General features: G+C 33.0%; 1 protein-coding gene across 6 annotated transcripts in view; it reads right to left on the bottom strand.

Annotated features, from left to right (window-relative positions):
* LOC137631213 (EGFR adapter protein-like) overlaps positions 1 to 12,500 on the bottom strand; it is a 1,066,467-nt gene that overhangs the window by 583,233 nt on the left and 470,734 nt on the right. For all 6 annotated transcript variants that reach the window (XM_068362962.1, XM_068362963.1, XM_068362965.1 and 3 more), the window contains one exon: positions 1,846 to 1,926. In XM_068362962.1, coding sequence (XP_068219063.1) covers positions 1,846 to 1,926 — 81 coding nt within the window. The remainder of the gene's footprint in view (positions 1 to 1,845; positions 1,927 to 12,500) is intronic.

Below are 12,500 nucleotides of genomic sequence, written 5' to 3'. Positions count from 1 at the left end.
AATAACTACGAGTATGTATATATGATCAAGTGTTGTGGCAGACCATTCAGTGCTAAGTTTCAACGGGGAGAAAACCTCGCAGGTACAATATGAAGTAAAAGTTATTGTATTTTGACAGCAAGATAAAAAAAACAAGGGGAACCTATGAATAGTATTATTATTATTACTGGCTAAGATACACCCCTAATTGGAAAAGCAGGATGCCGATAATTATGTCCAAGGGCTTCAACAAGGAAAAACATCAAAGTGAGGAGTGTAAATAAAGAAATAAATAAACTATATGAGAAGTAATGAACAATTAAAATAAAATATATTAAAAACTTATGTCAGCCTGTTCAACATAAAAACATTTGCTGCAAGTTTGAACTTTTGAAGTTCTGATTCAACTACCCACTTTGGAAGATCATTCCTTTGAAGATCATTCCACAACTTGGTCATAGCTGGAATAAAACTTCTAAAATACTATGTAGTATTGAGTCCCATGATGAAGAAGGCATGACAATTAGAATTAACCCTAAAAAATTGTATTTTGGGGTCAAATGGACAACGATAGGGTCCTTAAGTAGTATTAGTCTATAATGCACTCCATCAGGTGCACTGACGTTACTAAATAACTTTGGCTATAGGTATTCAAAATTAATCAAAATATAACAAAAATATAGGCAACTAAAATAGGATCAACATTGCCATAACAAAATTATAAAAAGTGAAGAATGTCTAGGTTCAAGGGTTTCAAAAATTATAATAAAATGTATTTCCCTTACACTTCCCCTTGTTTTCAACACTGATCAAATGAAAATTCATAATTTTAAATTTCCCTCAGCATCTATCATGTCTTTGTTGGTTCCATCAAGTATCTAAGATTCTCTTTCTTAATACCCCCCCAAAAAGGAGAATTACATTTCACAAGTCCTAAATTGAATTAGAGATTTGACATTAAACATTAAAATTAATTCAGAATTAACTGGCCTTCAAAAAATTAAATATTCATTAATACTGTTAACCACTACCTGTATCATAATCGGGTTTTCAAACCTGATCACTGATAATTGCCTATAGTTTTTAATTAAGTTCTTACACAGCACATGTTTCTTTTTATAACAAAAACACTGATATGTACGCCAAGCTAAATAAGCCAGTAACTGAAAAATCATTCTTCAGGAAACATTTTTGTTGTACTTTAAACAGACAAATAGCCAAAATCAACCTTAGGCAGTCAAATAGCCAAAATCACCTTAGGCAGTCAAATAGACAAAATCACCTCAGACAGACAAATAGCGAAAATCAGCCCACAGACAAAAATATCCAAAATCAACTCAGAAAGATATTTAACCAAATCACCCTCGGACAGACAAATAGAAAACATCACCACACACTGACAAATAGCCAAAATGACAAACATAAGATGGGTGACTTCCATTCAGGGTTATCAACGTGGTACTAGAAAATAAAAAATGTGACCCCCCCCCAAAAAAAAAAAGAAATTTAATAAAAATAAAACACGCAGAGCAACAATATCCCAATTCCAATACCTTTTAAATGATTTTCAGACAATGAGCGCTAAACGGAGTAAATCATAAGTAATATATAACATATTTTAAAGTCATAATAATCCAAAAATCTTTAAAACCTCAATTATACGACACAAAAATGTCACCACGGAAGTCCTAAATCTCTTACAATTCACGTTATTCCCAAGACAATAAAATTGGCATTCGCCTATCCAAACGTCAATCGTTTATCCTAGACAATACTTTCTATCTTAATAAAGAGCCAATTTAAAAACAATCAGTTGCAAGCAAAACGTCTTCAGAAGCAATAAAAAAAAAAATCATGAATACTTACCCTCATTTGGTTGAGCTTATTTCTGACGTACTCCGTTCTCGATGCCTGATCAGGTCCAACGACAGTGAAGGACCCGGTGTACTGGAAAGAGAGAAGCATGGTTAATAATCAAGAATTAATTATTAATGCAATAATTCTTACCACCACTTACACGGTATAAGTTTAAAATTCCCATCAACTTACAAATCAAGCTTCCACAGAATACCTTGTTCTTCACAGAGAGAGAGAGAGAGAGAGAGACGAGAGAGAGAGAGAGAGGGGAGGAGAGAGAGAGAGAGAGAGAGAGAGAGAGAGATGATAGTTAATTTAGTCAATTTAAAGAAGTGATATGTGAATTTTAGAAAACTTTCACATATCGGAAAAACAAAACGAAGGTGAAATTATAAAAATATTCTCAATTTCTCCTATATACAGAGTTGTAGCTGTCTATTTCTTTTGTGGTGGACCTCACAATTTCTTCTGCTTCTATAGTAACATATGGGCATCACATTACCATTTCTATTAATAAATACTTGGACAGAGGAAACCAGATTCGGAACAAAGATTCTAAACCTCAAATATATGCATGCTTGTGCAAATAACCCGTATTGAGAATTAATAAATGCGTGATTATATTTCACTTGAAGTAAATGCTAAATAAAATAACGAAATATTTTAAATGTATGTATCTTTTTATGCTAAATTATCATCAGATTATTCAAATCAAACTATTTCAATTAAACCGTACCTACACTAAGAATGAAATAACTATATCCTGAACAGCAACAACAACAACAAATGCAACCGTTTCTAGTCCACTGCAGGACAAAGGCCTCATACGTGTCCTTATTAATGTCTTACGTTTGGCCAGTTTTCATCCCCACGATGGTCACTGCGAATTGGTGATGGTGGGATACTTTATATATATATATATATATATATATGTATATATATATATATATATATATATGTATGTATATATAAACACCTAGGGGCGGCCCTGACTATTACAGCTCTGTTGAGCATGGAAATACACAAATCCTTTCACCACGTTAAGGTATCTCCCACTCAGTCCTACGTAAATATCATAATATCCCTTTTACAGGTTCCTGTTTATAACCTCAATAAAAGAACTTAAACCCTCAGGAAAACATGAGGGGTAATTTGATTTACCTTTCACAAGACCATTGACTTTATGTCTCTACTGAAATGTCTACCACGGAAAGCCCACCCCCAAAAGAGGGCACCACCTCCCATATCCACCCCTCACCATCAGTTCCTTCAACCCACGGTATCAGGACCGTGCTTCACCCTAAGGTCCTTGAATCCCACGAGCCTTCCCTCAGTCCTCCTTGTAAGATGAGGATATTAGTGTCAAGTAAATATCTAAGAAAAGACTCGGCAAAGACAAGATTCGAATTTCACCATCAGGAACTTGTTTTTTTTTTCCCTTGGGAGGGGGAGAGGGAGGGCAAGTTTAGGGTGGGCTTAGGAGGAGGGCCACACAACATATGACACTTGGGCATTCTTACTTAAATTTGCTTTCCCTATCTTTAACATGCGTAGGGAATCGGTAATGAAGTTTGTTAGTTTGCTTATCAATTAATGGTAAATCTTTTCTCATGGCAGATTTAAAAAAAAATATGATACACACTGTGTATATATATATATATATATATATAAATATATATATATATATATATGTATATATATATATATATATACACAGTGTGTATCATATTATATATATATATATATATATATAGAGAGAGAGAGAGAGAGAGAGAGAGAGAGAGGCTTTTCTAGGTATGTCTACGTTTCACTGGCAAGCAGCCAGAATTCACTACCAATCCACAATCACAAGCATCAAAATTACCGTCGGTTTGACCCACTTCACTTGGTTACTCTAATAAAGACATCAGTAGTTCATATTCCCATTCTGGCAAGAGTAGCCTATTTAAGCAATGACGACAATCTCTCTCTCTCTCTCTCCTCTCTCTCTCTCTCTCTCTCTCTCCAATTGTCAGCAATAAATGGGGAAATTAGGCGACTGACAACTGCGGCCTCTTATTGCTCACTAACTATGGCGCCAGTGAGTCACCAGCGATGGCAAAATGTAGGCCTATATGTCTAGAACTCTATACATACATACATACATACATACATACATACATACATACATACATACATACATACACAGAAATTAAATAAAATTGTCAGGAGAGACCCAATGGTAAAAATTGATACTTGACTTGAATAAATAAATTGTTCCAAAACTTCATATCATACAGCAGATTGATAATGAATAAACGTTACATTGAAAATAAATTTATTTTCATATTAAAGTTCATACGCTCGTTTTATATTTAGCCGGCCTTATGATAGCACAAACTCTTACTAAAATAGAAGTTCAAAGAAAACATTTAGCTAAAATTACTTTTCTCTTGATCTAATAAAAGAAAAGTGAGACATCTTGCCAGACTAGCAATAGATATTTATTGTGTTCATAGAACACACTATTTATTGCAATTTGTTATTCTTGTTTCGCAGGTAATAAATGAAAAATGGTACCGTCTAGTATCAATTATATAAGTCAAGTGTTCTTTCTAAATTTCCGAGGAATACAATCTAGACGAGTGGTCATCAAAATCAGTATTAATCTTTCCTCTTGTTAGTCGTTTTTTTTTTTTTTTACAATTGATGGAATAGAATGTAATACAGAATTCGGGCCAAATATTCCATCACTATATTCAACGCCATCATGATAGTGATGGAATTAATTAAAATGAAAACAAACTGATCACTAACTAACAAACGCAAATAAATGACAAATTAAAAATGTAAATTAAAAATGTGAATCACATTCACAAACATTCGACCTTTTATAATAATAAATATCCTGCATGCAAGCGTACGTTTAAAATCATAATGAGTGTTCTCCGGTAGCAATAAATATGTTCAAAGTAGAATGATAAATAAAGCCGTCAATTGAGTAAACTGATACGGGCTGTTTCCCGTTAAAAGCTTTCATCTACGAGCGATGCTAAAAGGGGACGGGATCTGTAGCCAGCAATGTTCAAACTCGCCCTATTGGTACGGGAAAATGACCGATAAAGCATGATGTAGCATGAAATCAAAGAGAAAGGGTTATGAGAGATCATTCTCGCGTTACATTGTACCGCATTATATATCAGTAGTAAAAGGGGAACACCCTACATGAAGAAAAGATAAAAACGTGATGTGAATAGCCATATTTCCCCAATAACGATCAAGCGTGGTTAGAATAAATTGAAATGAATAGAGAGATATCACCTAACAAATGCATTGAATTCGGATTATGGATCTATCAGGACCAAAGGGTTGGACATCAAAATCTGTCGTGGGAGAGTAGATATCGGTTTCAGATATCGATACTCAGTCCTTTTTTTTATTAAATCACATCTGGACAAAAAATATTCGAACACTAACAAACATAATCGCGGAGCATAGCACATCAAAAGTTTACCTTTAGAAAGTATCCGCGGGTTTAAAGGCCGTTCATGAATGGTAGAGACAAGGGGCAGTGACATTGCCCTATCAAGCAGGACAATGTCCTAGAGACTGACCATATATACATATGATCAGCGCCTAAACCCCCCTCTCTACCCAGGCTAGGAACAAGGAGGACCAGACAATGGCTGCTGATGACTCGGCAGATAGATCTATAGGGCCCCCCCCCCCTTCTTAGCTCACAAGGATGGTGAGGTTGCAGCGACCAATGAAACTAATAAGTTTGAGCAGGACTCGAACCCCAGTCTGGCGTTCACCAGTCAGGGACGTTACCACATCGGCCACCACAACCCGTATTCAAGAGCTTCTATAGGAAAAAAAAAATGAGCACAATAGTATCCAAATTCAACCTTTACGTCAATACTAAATGCTGGCAATAACTTCTTCGATTTAGCAATTACAGGCCTCTGGTAAGCGCTGGTAAGCCCAACACAACCTGGCAGTGGTGGGTACTTGGGGCTATTTATTACTGAGATAGCCCTTTTAATAGCCCTCGCCGAAGACCCCTTGTGAACAATAACATCAAGTTTCCATACACAAATTACAACAGACCACGACGCCCTTGGCCTTGTATAGAACAGATCACAGGAAAATGGAAAGGAAATCGTGTTTTATATAAATAAGTAAAAATATGACGTCTAAATATTAAGATAGATATGCACACATACGCACGCGCATACATACATACACGAAGATTCAACATTTTCCACCCCCTCCCCCTTTCCTAACTATAGCCCGTTGGTTGGGCAATTTGTGGGAGTGTGGAGTCTGATCTTACATACCTCTCGGGGTAGCCCCAGCTCACAAAGGTAGGACAACCCCGTCTCCCCCCCCCCCGGCGCATGGGAGGAAAGATGTATATATATAAATATAATATATATATAGTCCTATATATATATATATATATATATAATCAGGCACTAGCAATATTAACGTGTTCATTATTGTCTTTTTCATTATCATGTTATAAACGAGACTTTTCCTTTATCAAGACATAGCTCCAAAATAAAAAGAGGTCACTGCTACAATCATACCATCAACATCATATCCGCTGATGAACCTCCTGTAACAATAATTTGGAGCAAGGATTAAGTGTATTTGTTATATTTTCTTGAGATCAAAATGCAAACAGGTTTTTATTCACTCCCCAGGGATACCAAGAAATTAAGATAACAACATTCTGATAGCTTTGCGTGGTGTAAAAGTCCTCAAACAATTTGCATTAATAGAAAAAAAAATACACAAATCTACATCAAGATTTTTTTCTAAAGCTTCACTTTTGTAAAAAATCCTATCAAACTGGAATATATTTATATATACTGTATGTGAACATTATAACAGGCAACTGACCTAATTGTCAAGAATTAAAGTAATTGTGCTAGTCAGATAAAATCCACCTGCTAAGATCTTTTTAAAATCTTTCAGTACAAATCAAAAATGTCAATCAAAATGAAAATTACTTTAGAGAGACACAACATAAACATCTCACTAAACAAGAACAAAGGCTTATCATGGGAATTTCGTTGTAGGCCTAATACTAAACTAAGGGAAAATATGCATCAATGTCAAGTGCAAAAGTAAATGAGAATACATCTTTGGAAACAAGAAATGCTAAATATACAAGTGACAGCTTAAAAGGTATGACACATATAAAAGAAATAAAACCAAGTAATATCGATGATATGGTAAAAGAGTAATATCATATTACTTGTAAGTCTCAAATTAATGCTAACAAACCAAGTAAATGAAAAATAAATAAGAAATAAATTTATCATTAATATTATTATTATTATTATTATTATTACTACTAGCCAAGCTAAAACCCTAGTTGGAAAAGCAAGATGCTATAAGCCCAAGGGCCCCAATAGGGAAAAATAGCCCAGTGAGGAAAGGAAATAAGGAAATAAATAAATGATGAGAATAAATCAACAATAAATCATTCTAAAAACAGCAACAACGTCAAAACAGATATGTCCTATATAAACTATTAACAACGTCAAAAACAGATATGTCCTATATAAACTATTAACAACGTCAAAAACAGATATGTCCTTTATAAACTATTAACAACGTCAAAAACAGATATGTCCTATATAAACTATTAACAACGTCAAAAACAGATATGTCCTATATAAACTATTAACAACGTCAAAACAGATATGTCCTATATAAACTATTAACAACGTCAAAAACAGATATGTCATATATAAACTATAAAAAAAAAGGTAAGAAAATAAATAAGACGAAAACAAAAGACAAAATCACCCAACAATCCTCAATGCCCCATTCAGCACCACATAACACTTAAGCCCGTCATCAATATCATAAGGATAATCACCACCATCATTCGCCAGATATAATTAACGGAATAACTCAATTATTAAAAGCCAGTAAGTGTCAGCAGGGCGCGTGCGGGTGAAGGAAATAATTAAGATAAGACGAAACCGCACCAGCTGTAGGACTTCCTTTTAGGACTCTGGGAGATAATTGAAAACATGGAAGGCCTCTCACAGTCGCCCACCTCGAAAGAACTCGTTTCTCCCTTTCCATTAAGACGTCGCGGAAGACTTCGAATTAAATCATGAGGAAAAAAACCGTAAAAGGATCCCCGAATCTCTTCCTGCCAGCGCCTTGTCTTGGCTGCAGAGAGAGAGAGAGAGAGAGAGAGAGAGAGAGAGAGAGAGAGAGTCACAGTGACACTCCATTTAACATCCTTTTCAAACTCCTATGTTCTTTCTCCACCGTTATAAATCTCTCTCTCTCTCTCTCTCTCTCTCTCTCTCTCTCTCTATCTCCCCTCTCTCTATCTCCCCCTCTCTCTCTCTCTCTCTCTCTCTCTCTCTCTCTCTCTCTCCAATAAAATGTATTACATTTTTAGAACAATACATTTCTTTTATACTATAAGGAGGAAAACTCACATTTATAGAAGTTATTAAGTGAAACTCAAAATATTTTATGCAATATACAGGAAATATTTTCCTATTGAGTGTTGTGTGTGTGTGAGAGAGAGAGAGAGAGAGAGAGAGAGAGAGAGAGAGAGACTCAACTTAACATCCATTTATTCCCTTCATGCTCCAGTTATAAATCTCTCTCTCTCTCTCTCTCTCTCTCTCTCTCTCTCTCTCTCCAATAAAATGTGGTCCTATTTCTCTTTTGGAACAATACATTCCTTTAATACCATAAGGAAAAAATTCACATTTATGGAAGTTATTAAGAGAAACTCAAAATGTTTTGTGCATCATACAGGAAAATATTTCCCCAGAGAGAGAGAGAGAGAGAGAGAGAGAGAGAGAGAGAGAGAGAGAGCACTGGGAGGTCCAAGGGCGAAAATTCACTTAGTTCCGCTCGGTGGTTTTGTCAAAGATGCGTCGAGGCGAGCGAGATGCTGGCCCTATCCTTGGCTAATTAGGGAGGTAATTAATTAATTGATTGGGGGACATCTGGTGATTAGCGTGTTGCGGGGCTCCTTTTTATAGGCCAATATTTTCAAAAGTTCGAAGTTTTTTTATAGGCCAATATTTTCAAAAGTTCGAAGTTTTATTATAGGCCAATATTTTCAAAAGCTCAAAGTTTTTTATAGGCCAATATTTTCCAAAGTTCATAGTTTTTATTCAGGGCAATGTTTAAAAAAAAAAAAAGTTTTTCATAGGCGAATGTTTTCAAAAGTTCAAAGTTTTTTATAGGGCAATATTTTCAAAAAATCAAAGTTTTTATATCGGGCAATGTTTATAAAAAAAAATATCAAAGTTTTTTATAGGCAAATGTTTTCAAAAGTTCATTTTTTTACAAGCCAATAATTTAAAAAGTTCAAAGGTTCAAATTTTTTTATATCGGGCAATGTTTTTAAAAAAATAAAAGTATTTTATAGGCGAATGTTTTTAAAAGTCAAAAAATTTTTAAAGCCAATATTTTAAGAAAGTTCAAAGTTTTTTTATAAATAATATTTTCAAAAGTTCAAAGTTTTTTTTAATAGGACAGTATTTTTAAAAAATTCATTGGTTTCATGGGACAATATTTTCAAAAGTACAAACTGGCAGCGAATGTTTTCATGTTGAACAAGCGGACGCAAGTCTCTTTTATAGTTTATTTACGAAAGATGTATTTCAATGTTGTTATTGTTCTTAAAATATTTTATTTTAATTGTGCATTGCTTCTCTTATAGTTTATTTATTTCCATTCCTCACTGGGCTACTTTTTACCTTATTGAAGCCTTTGGACTTATAGCAACCTGATTTTCCAGCTAGGGTTGTAGCTTTACAAGTAATAATAATAATAATAATAATAATAATAATAATAATAATAATAATAATAAAATTATAATAATAATAAAATAATAATCATAATAATATCAATAATGATAATAATAATAATAATAATAATAATAATAATAATAATAATAATAATAATAATAATAATAATGATAAACATGACATATCCTGAATCTTATAAGTATTCCGTCATTATAACTGGTAACGTATTTCTACCATTGGACGTTTTAAATGATTTTGTATTCTAGTAAGGAAATAGCTTTTAGAGATATCTAAATTGTCGTATATTCTGTGATAAAATTACAATATAATTCACTAAAGGGATGGCAATATAGAGTAAAAAATCACTGAATACAAGCGATTTATCAAATACTTTTCACGCTTGTGCCCGTAATTTTATAAGGAACAACAGGAAAATAAAACGAATGTTGAAATATTCATGATTTCCTTCATTTTAAATGTAATATACGAATTTGCGACGTATTTTAAGATTTTTTTTCCATTTCATAACCTCATTATGAAATAAGAAAAATGTCGTGCACAGCAAGATAAAGTGCATGTAATAACACTAATATTTATAATAATAGGTTTCTAAGATTATATATAATTCTCAAAATATACACGTATTTGCAACATATTTTACCATGTTAAGTTTGAGGTTATGAAATATGAAAAAATGTCGTTCACGGATTATGGAAAGGGAAACTAACAGCAAGAAAAAGTGCATATAATAACACTAATATTAATAATAGTAGGTTTCTAAGATTATACATAATTCTCAAAATACATTAAAAAATTTCCAATCTACAAGAAAATTTAAATCACAAAAAAATGCAGGAACCTCAGTATTAAGGAAAATGCTTCAAGTTGAAAAATAGAATTCTTTTTGGGAGAACCAAAAATAGAATCCCTTTTGTCCTGGCGGAGAACTCCAATCAAGACGGAGAAAAGAAAATCGGTAGGAAATCTTTATTATGATTACCATGTAGAAGGAAATTCTTTCTAGGCATTGGTATAGCTTAAACAAAGCATAATTTAAAGAAATGTTAGCAATTCAAATTCCCTTTATTACCAGATATACTAATCTAAATATTCAGATTTTTTTTCCTTTTAAAGAGCTACGTCAGTTTCACTAATATGATTTTACTTCGTATCTTTAATCCTTTTTAGTTTATGCTGAACAAGATAATTACACACACACACATACATATACATACATATATATATATATATATATATATGCATATATATATATATCTATATATATATATATATATATATCTATATATATATATATATATATATCTATATATATATATATATATAACACACACACATATATATATACAGTATATATATATATATATATATACAGTATATTTACGGTGGCTTGCTTTTGTGTCAATTTTGACCAAATTTCCCTCGACTGTATCAGTCACCACGATGCCAAAGTAAATGTGATGGCCGCTCTGGCGGACAGTCAGAGATAAAGGACATCATTTCATGCAAATCTGTGCAAGACTATCTTAACCAGGAATAGTCAAATGTTTTAACATACGAGAGAGAGAGAGAGAGAGAGAGAGAGAGAGAGAGAGCAGTATACCATCGATGCTTGAGAAGATAGAGAATCAAATTAACCAACTATGAATCTGATATATTACAGAGAAAAAATGTCATATATATATATATATATATATATTTATATATATATATATATATATATATAACAGGAGGCTATTGCATTTGATGAAAATTTCCACCATAAAATATCAATTGAATTAATACAGAGAAGGTAAGGAAATCTCTGCAATTTTCTTACTTTTTTTTCTTATTACGATTCGTTTGTGTGAGGGACTACACGTGTCCGTTTGTATCTGCATCAAGTGACATTGTCTTTCCACTGAGGTAGTGACAGATGTCCATGATAGTCTAAGCTGTTGCTAATTAGTTAAAAACTTGCAAAAACTATAACGAAATGTTTGAAATAATCATATTTAGAATGATTTTATGTCCCTTTCCACCCCACCCCACCCACAAAAACAATAAAATAAAAAAAAACTGAGAATTGTTAATGCCAATCGACATTAATTACGGGGACTAAAATCATCGACTTATGAAACCCAAAAACGTAGATGTCTAACCATAAATCCGATAAAAAATTGCATAAGATAAAATTATATTCATATCTGACAATTCTAATCAGAACACCAGGAGAGCATCAAACCGAGGGGGTCCCATCATCAATTTAAAAAAGAAAAAAATCATATTCTTTAAACATTATTAACTAACACCATGCATTGCAGTTTGTTTACGATTTAAATAAAAACTCAACTATGTCACTGATTAATTTGGCTGGCGTAATAAACTCTACAGAAATTAGCACCAGGCTGAAATATGCTTATTAATAAACTAATATCTTTGAAGATTAGCCTACTACCAAACGCTCTCGAGTCTCGTCCCCTTTAAACACCCAGTTGTTGATCAGAATTCATCCCACTTCAAATATGTCAAACCACAAACAGACTCAAGACCATGGATCAGTACTTACTCATTTTATTTTCAAATTCCATCTTGGTTTCACATATCACACATCCTATCATGGCTTTTTAGTCTACCGTTCCGTTCAACATCTTGAAAATGCGAGTTTTAAATATCCATAATCATAGAAACAGTTTAGGACACACAAAACCACTTATAATCAAGAAGTTTGACAAAGTTTTTCTTAATAGGAAATATATAAATCGTAAAATAAACGTGCCATTCACGTAATACTGTTGCTGAAAGTTGAGAATGGTATATTGAATAAATAATAAATATCTAATAATTACTTTGATAATCCTACCATATCTTCTTGGTAGG

The sequence above is a fragment of the Palaemon carinicauda genome, chromosome 39 (genome assembly GCF_036898095.1).
Source record: "Palaemon carinicauda isolate YSFRI2023 chromosome 39, ASM3689809v2, whole genome shotgun sequence".
Classification (NCBI taxonomy): domain Eukaryota; kingdom Metazoa; phylum Arthropoda; class Malacostraca; order Decapoda; family Palaemonidae; genus Palaemon; species Palaemon carinicauda.
The sequence above is the reverse complement of the archived record's forward strand: the minus strand, read 5'-3'. Positions and strand labels throughout refer to the sequence as shown.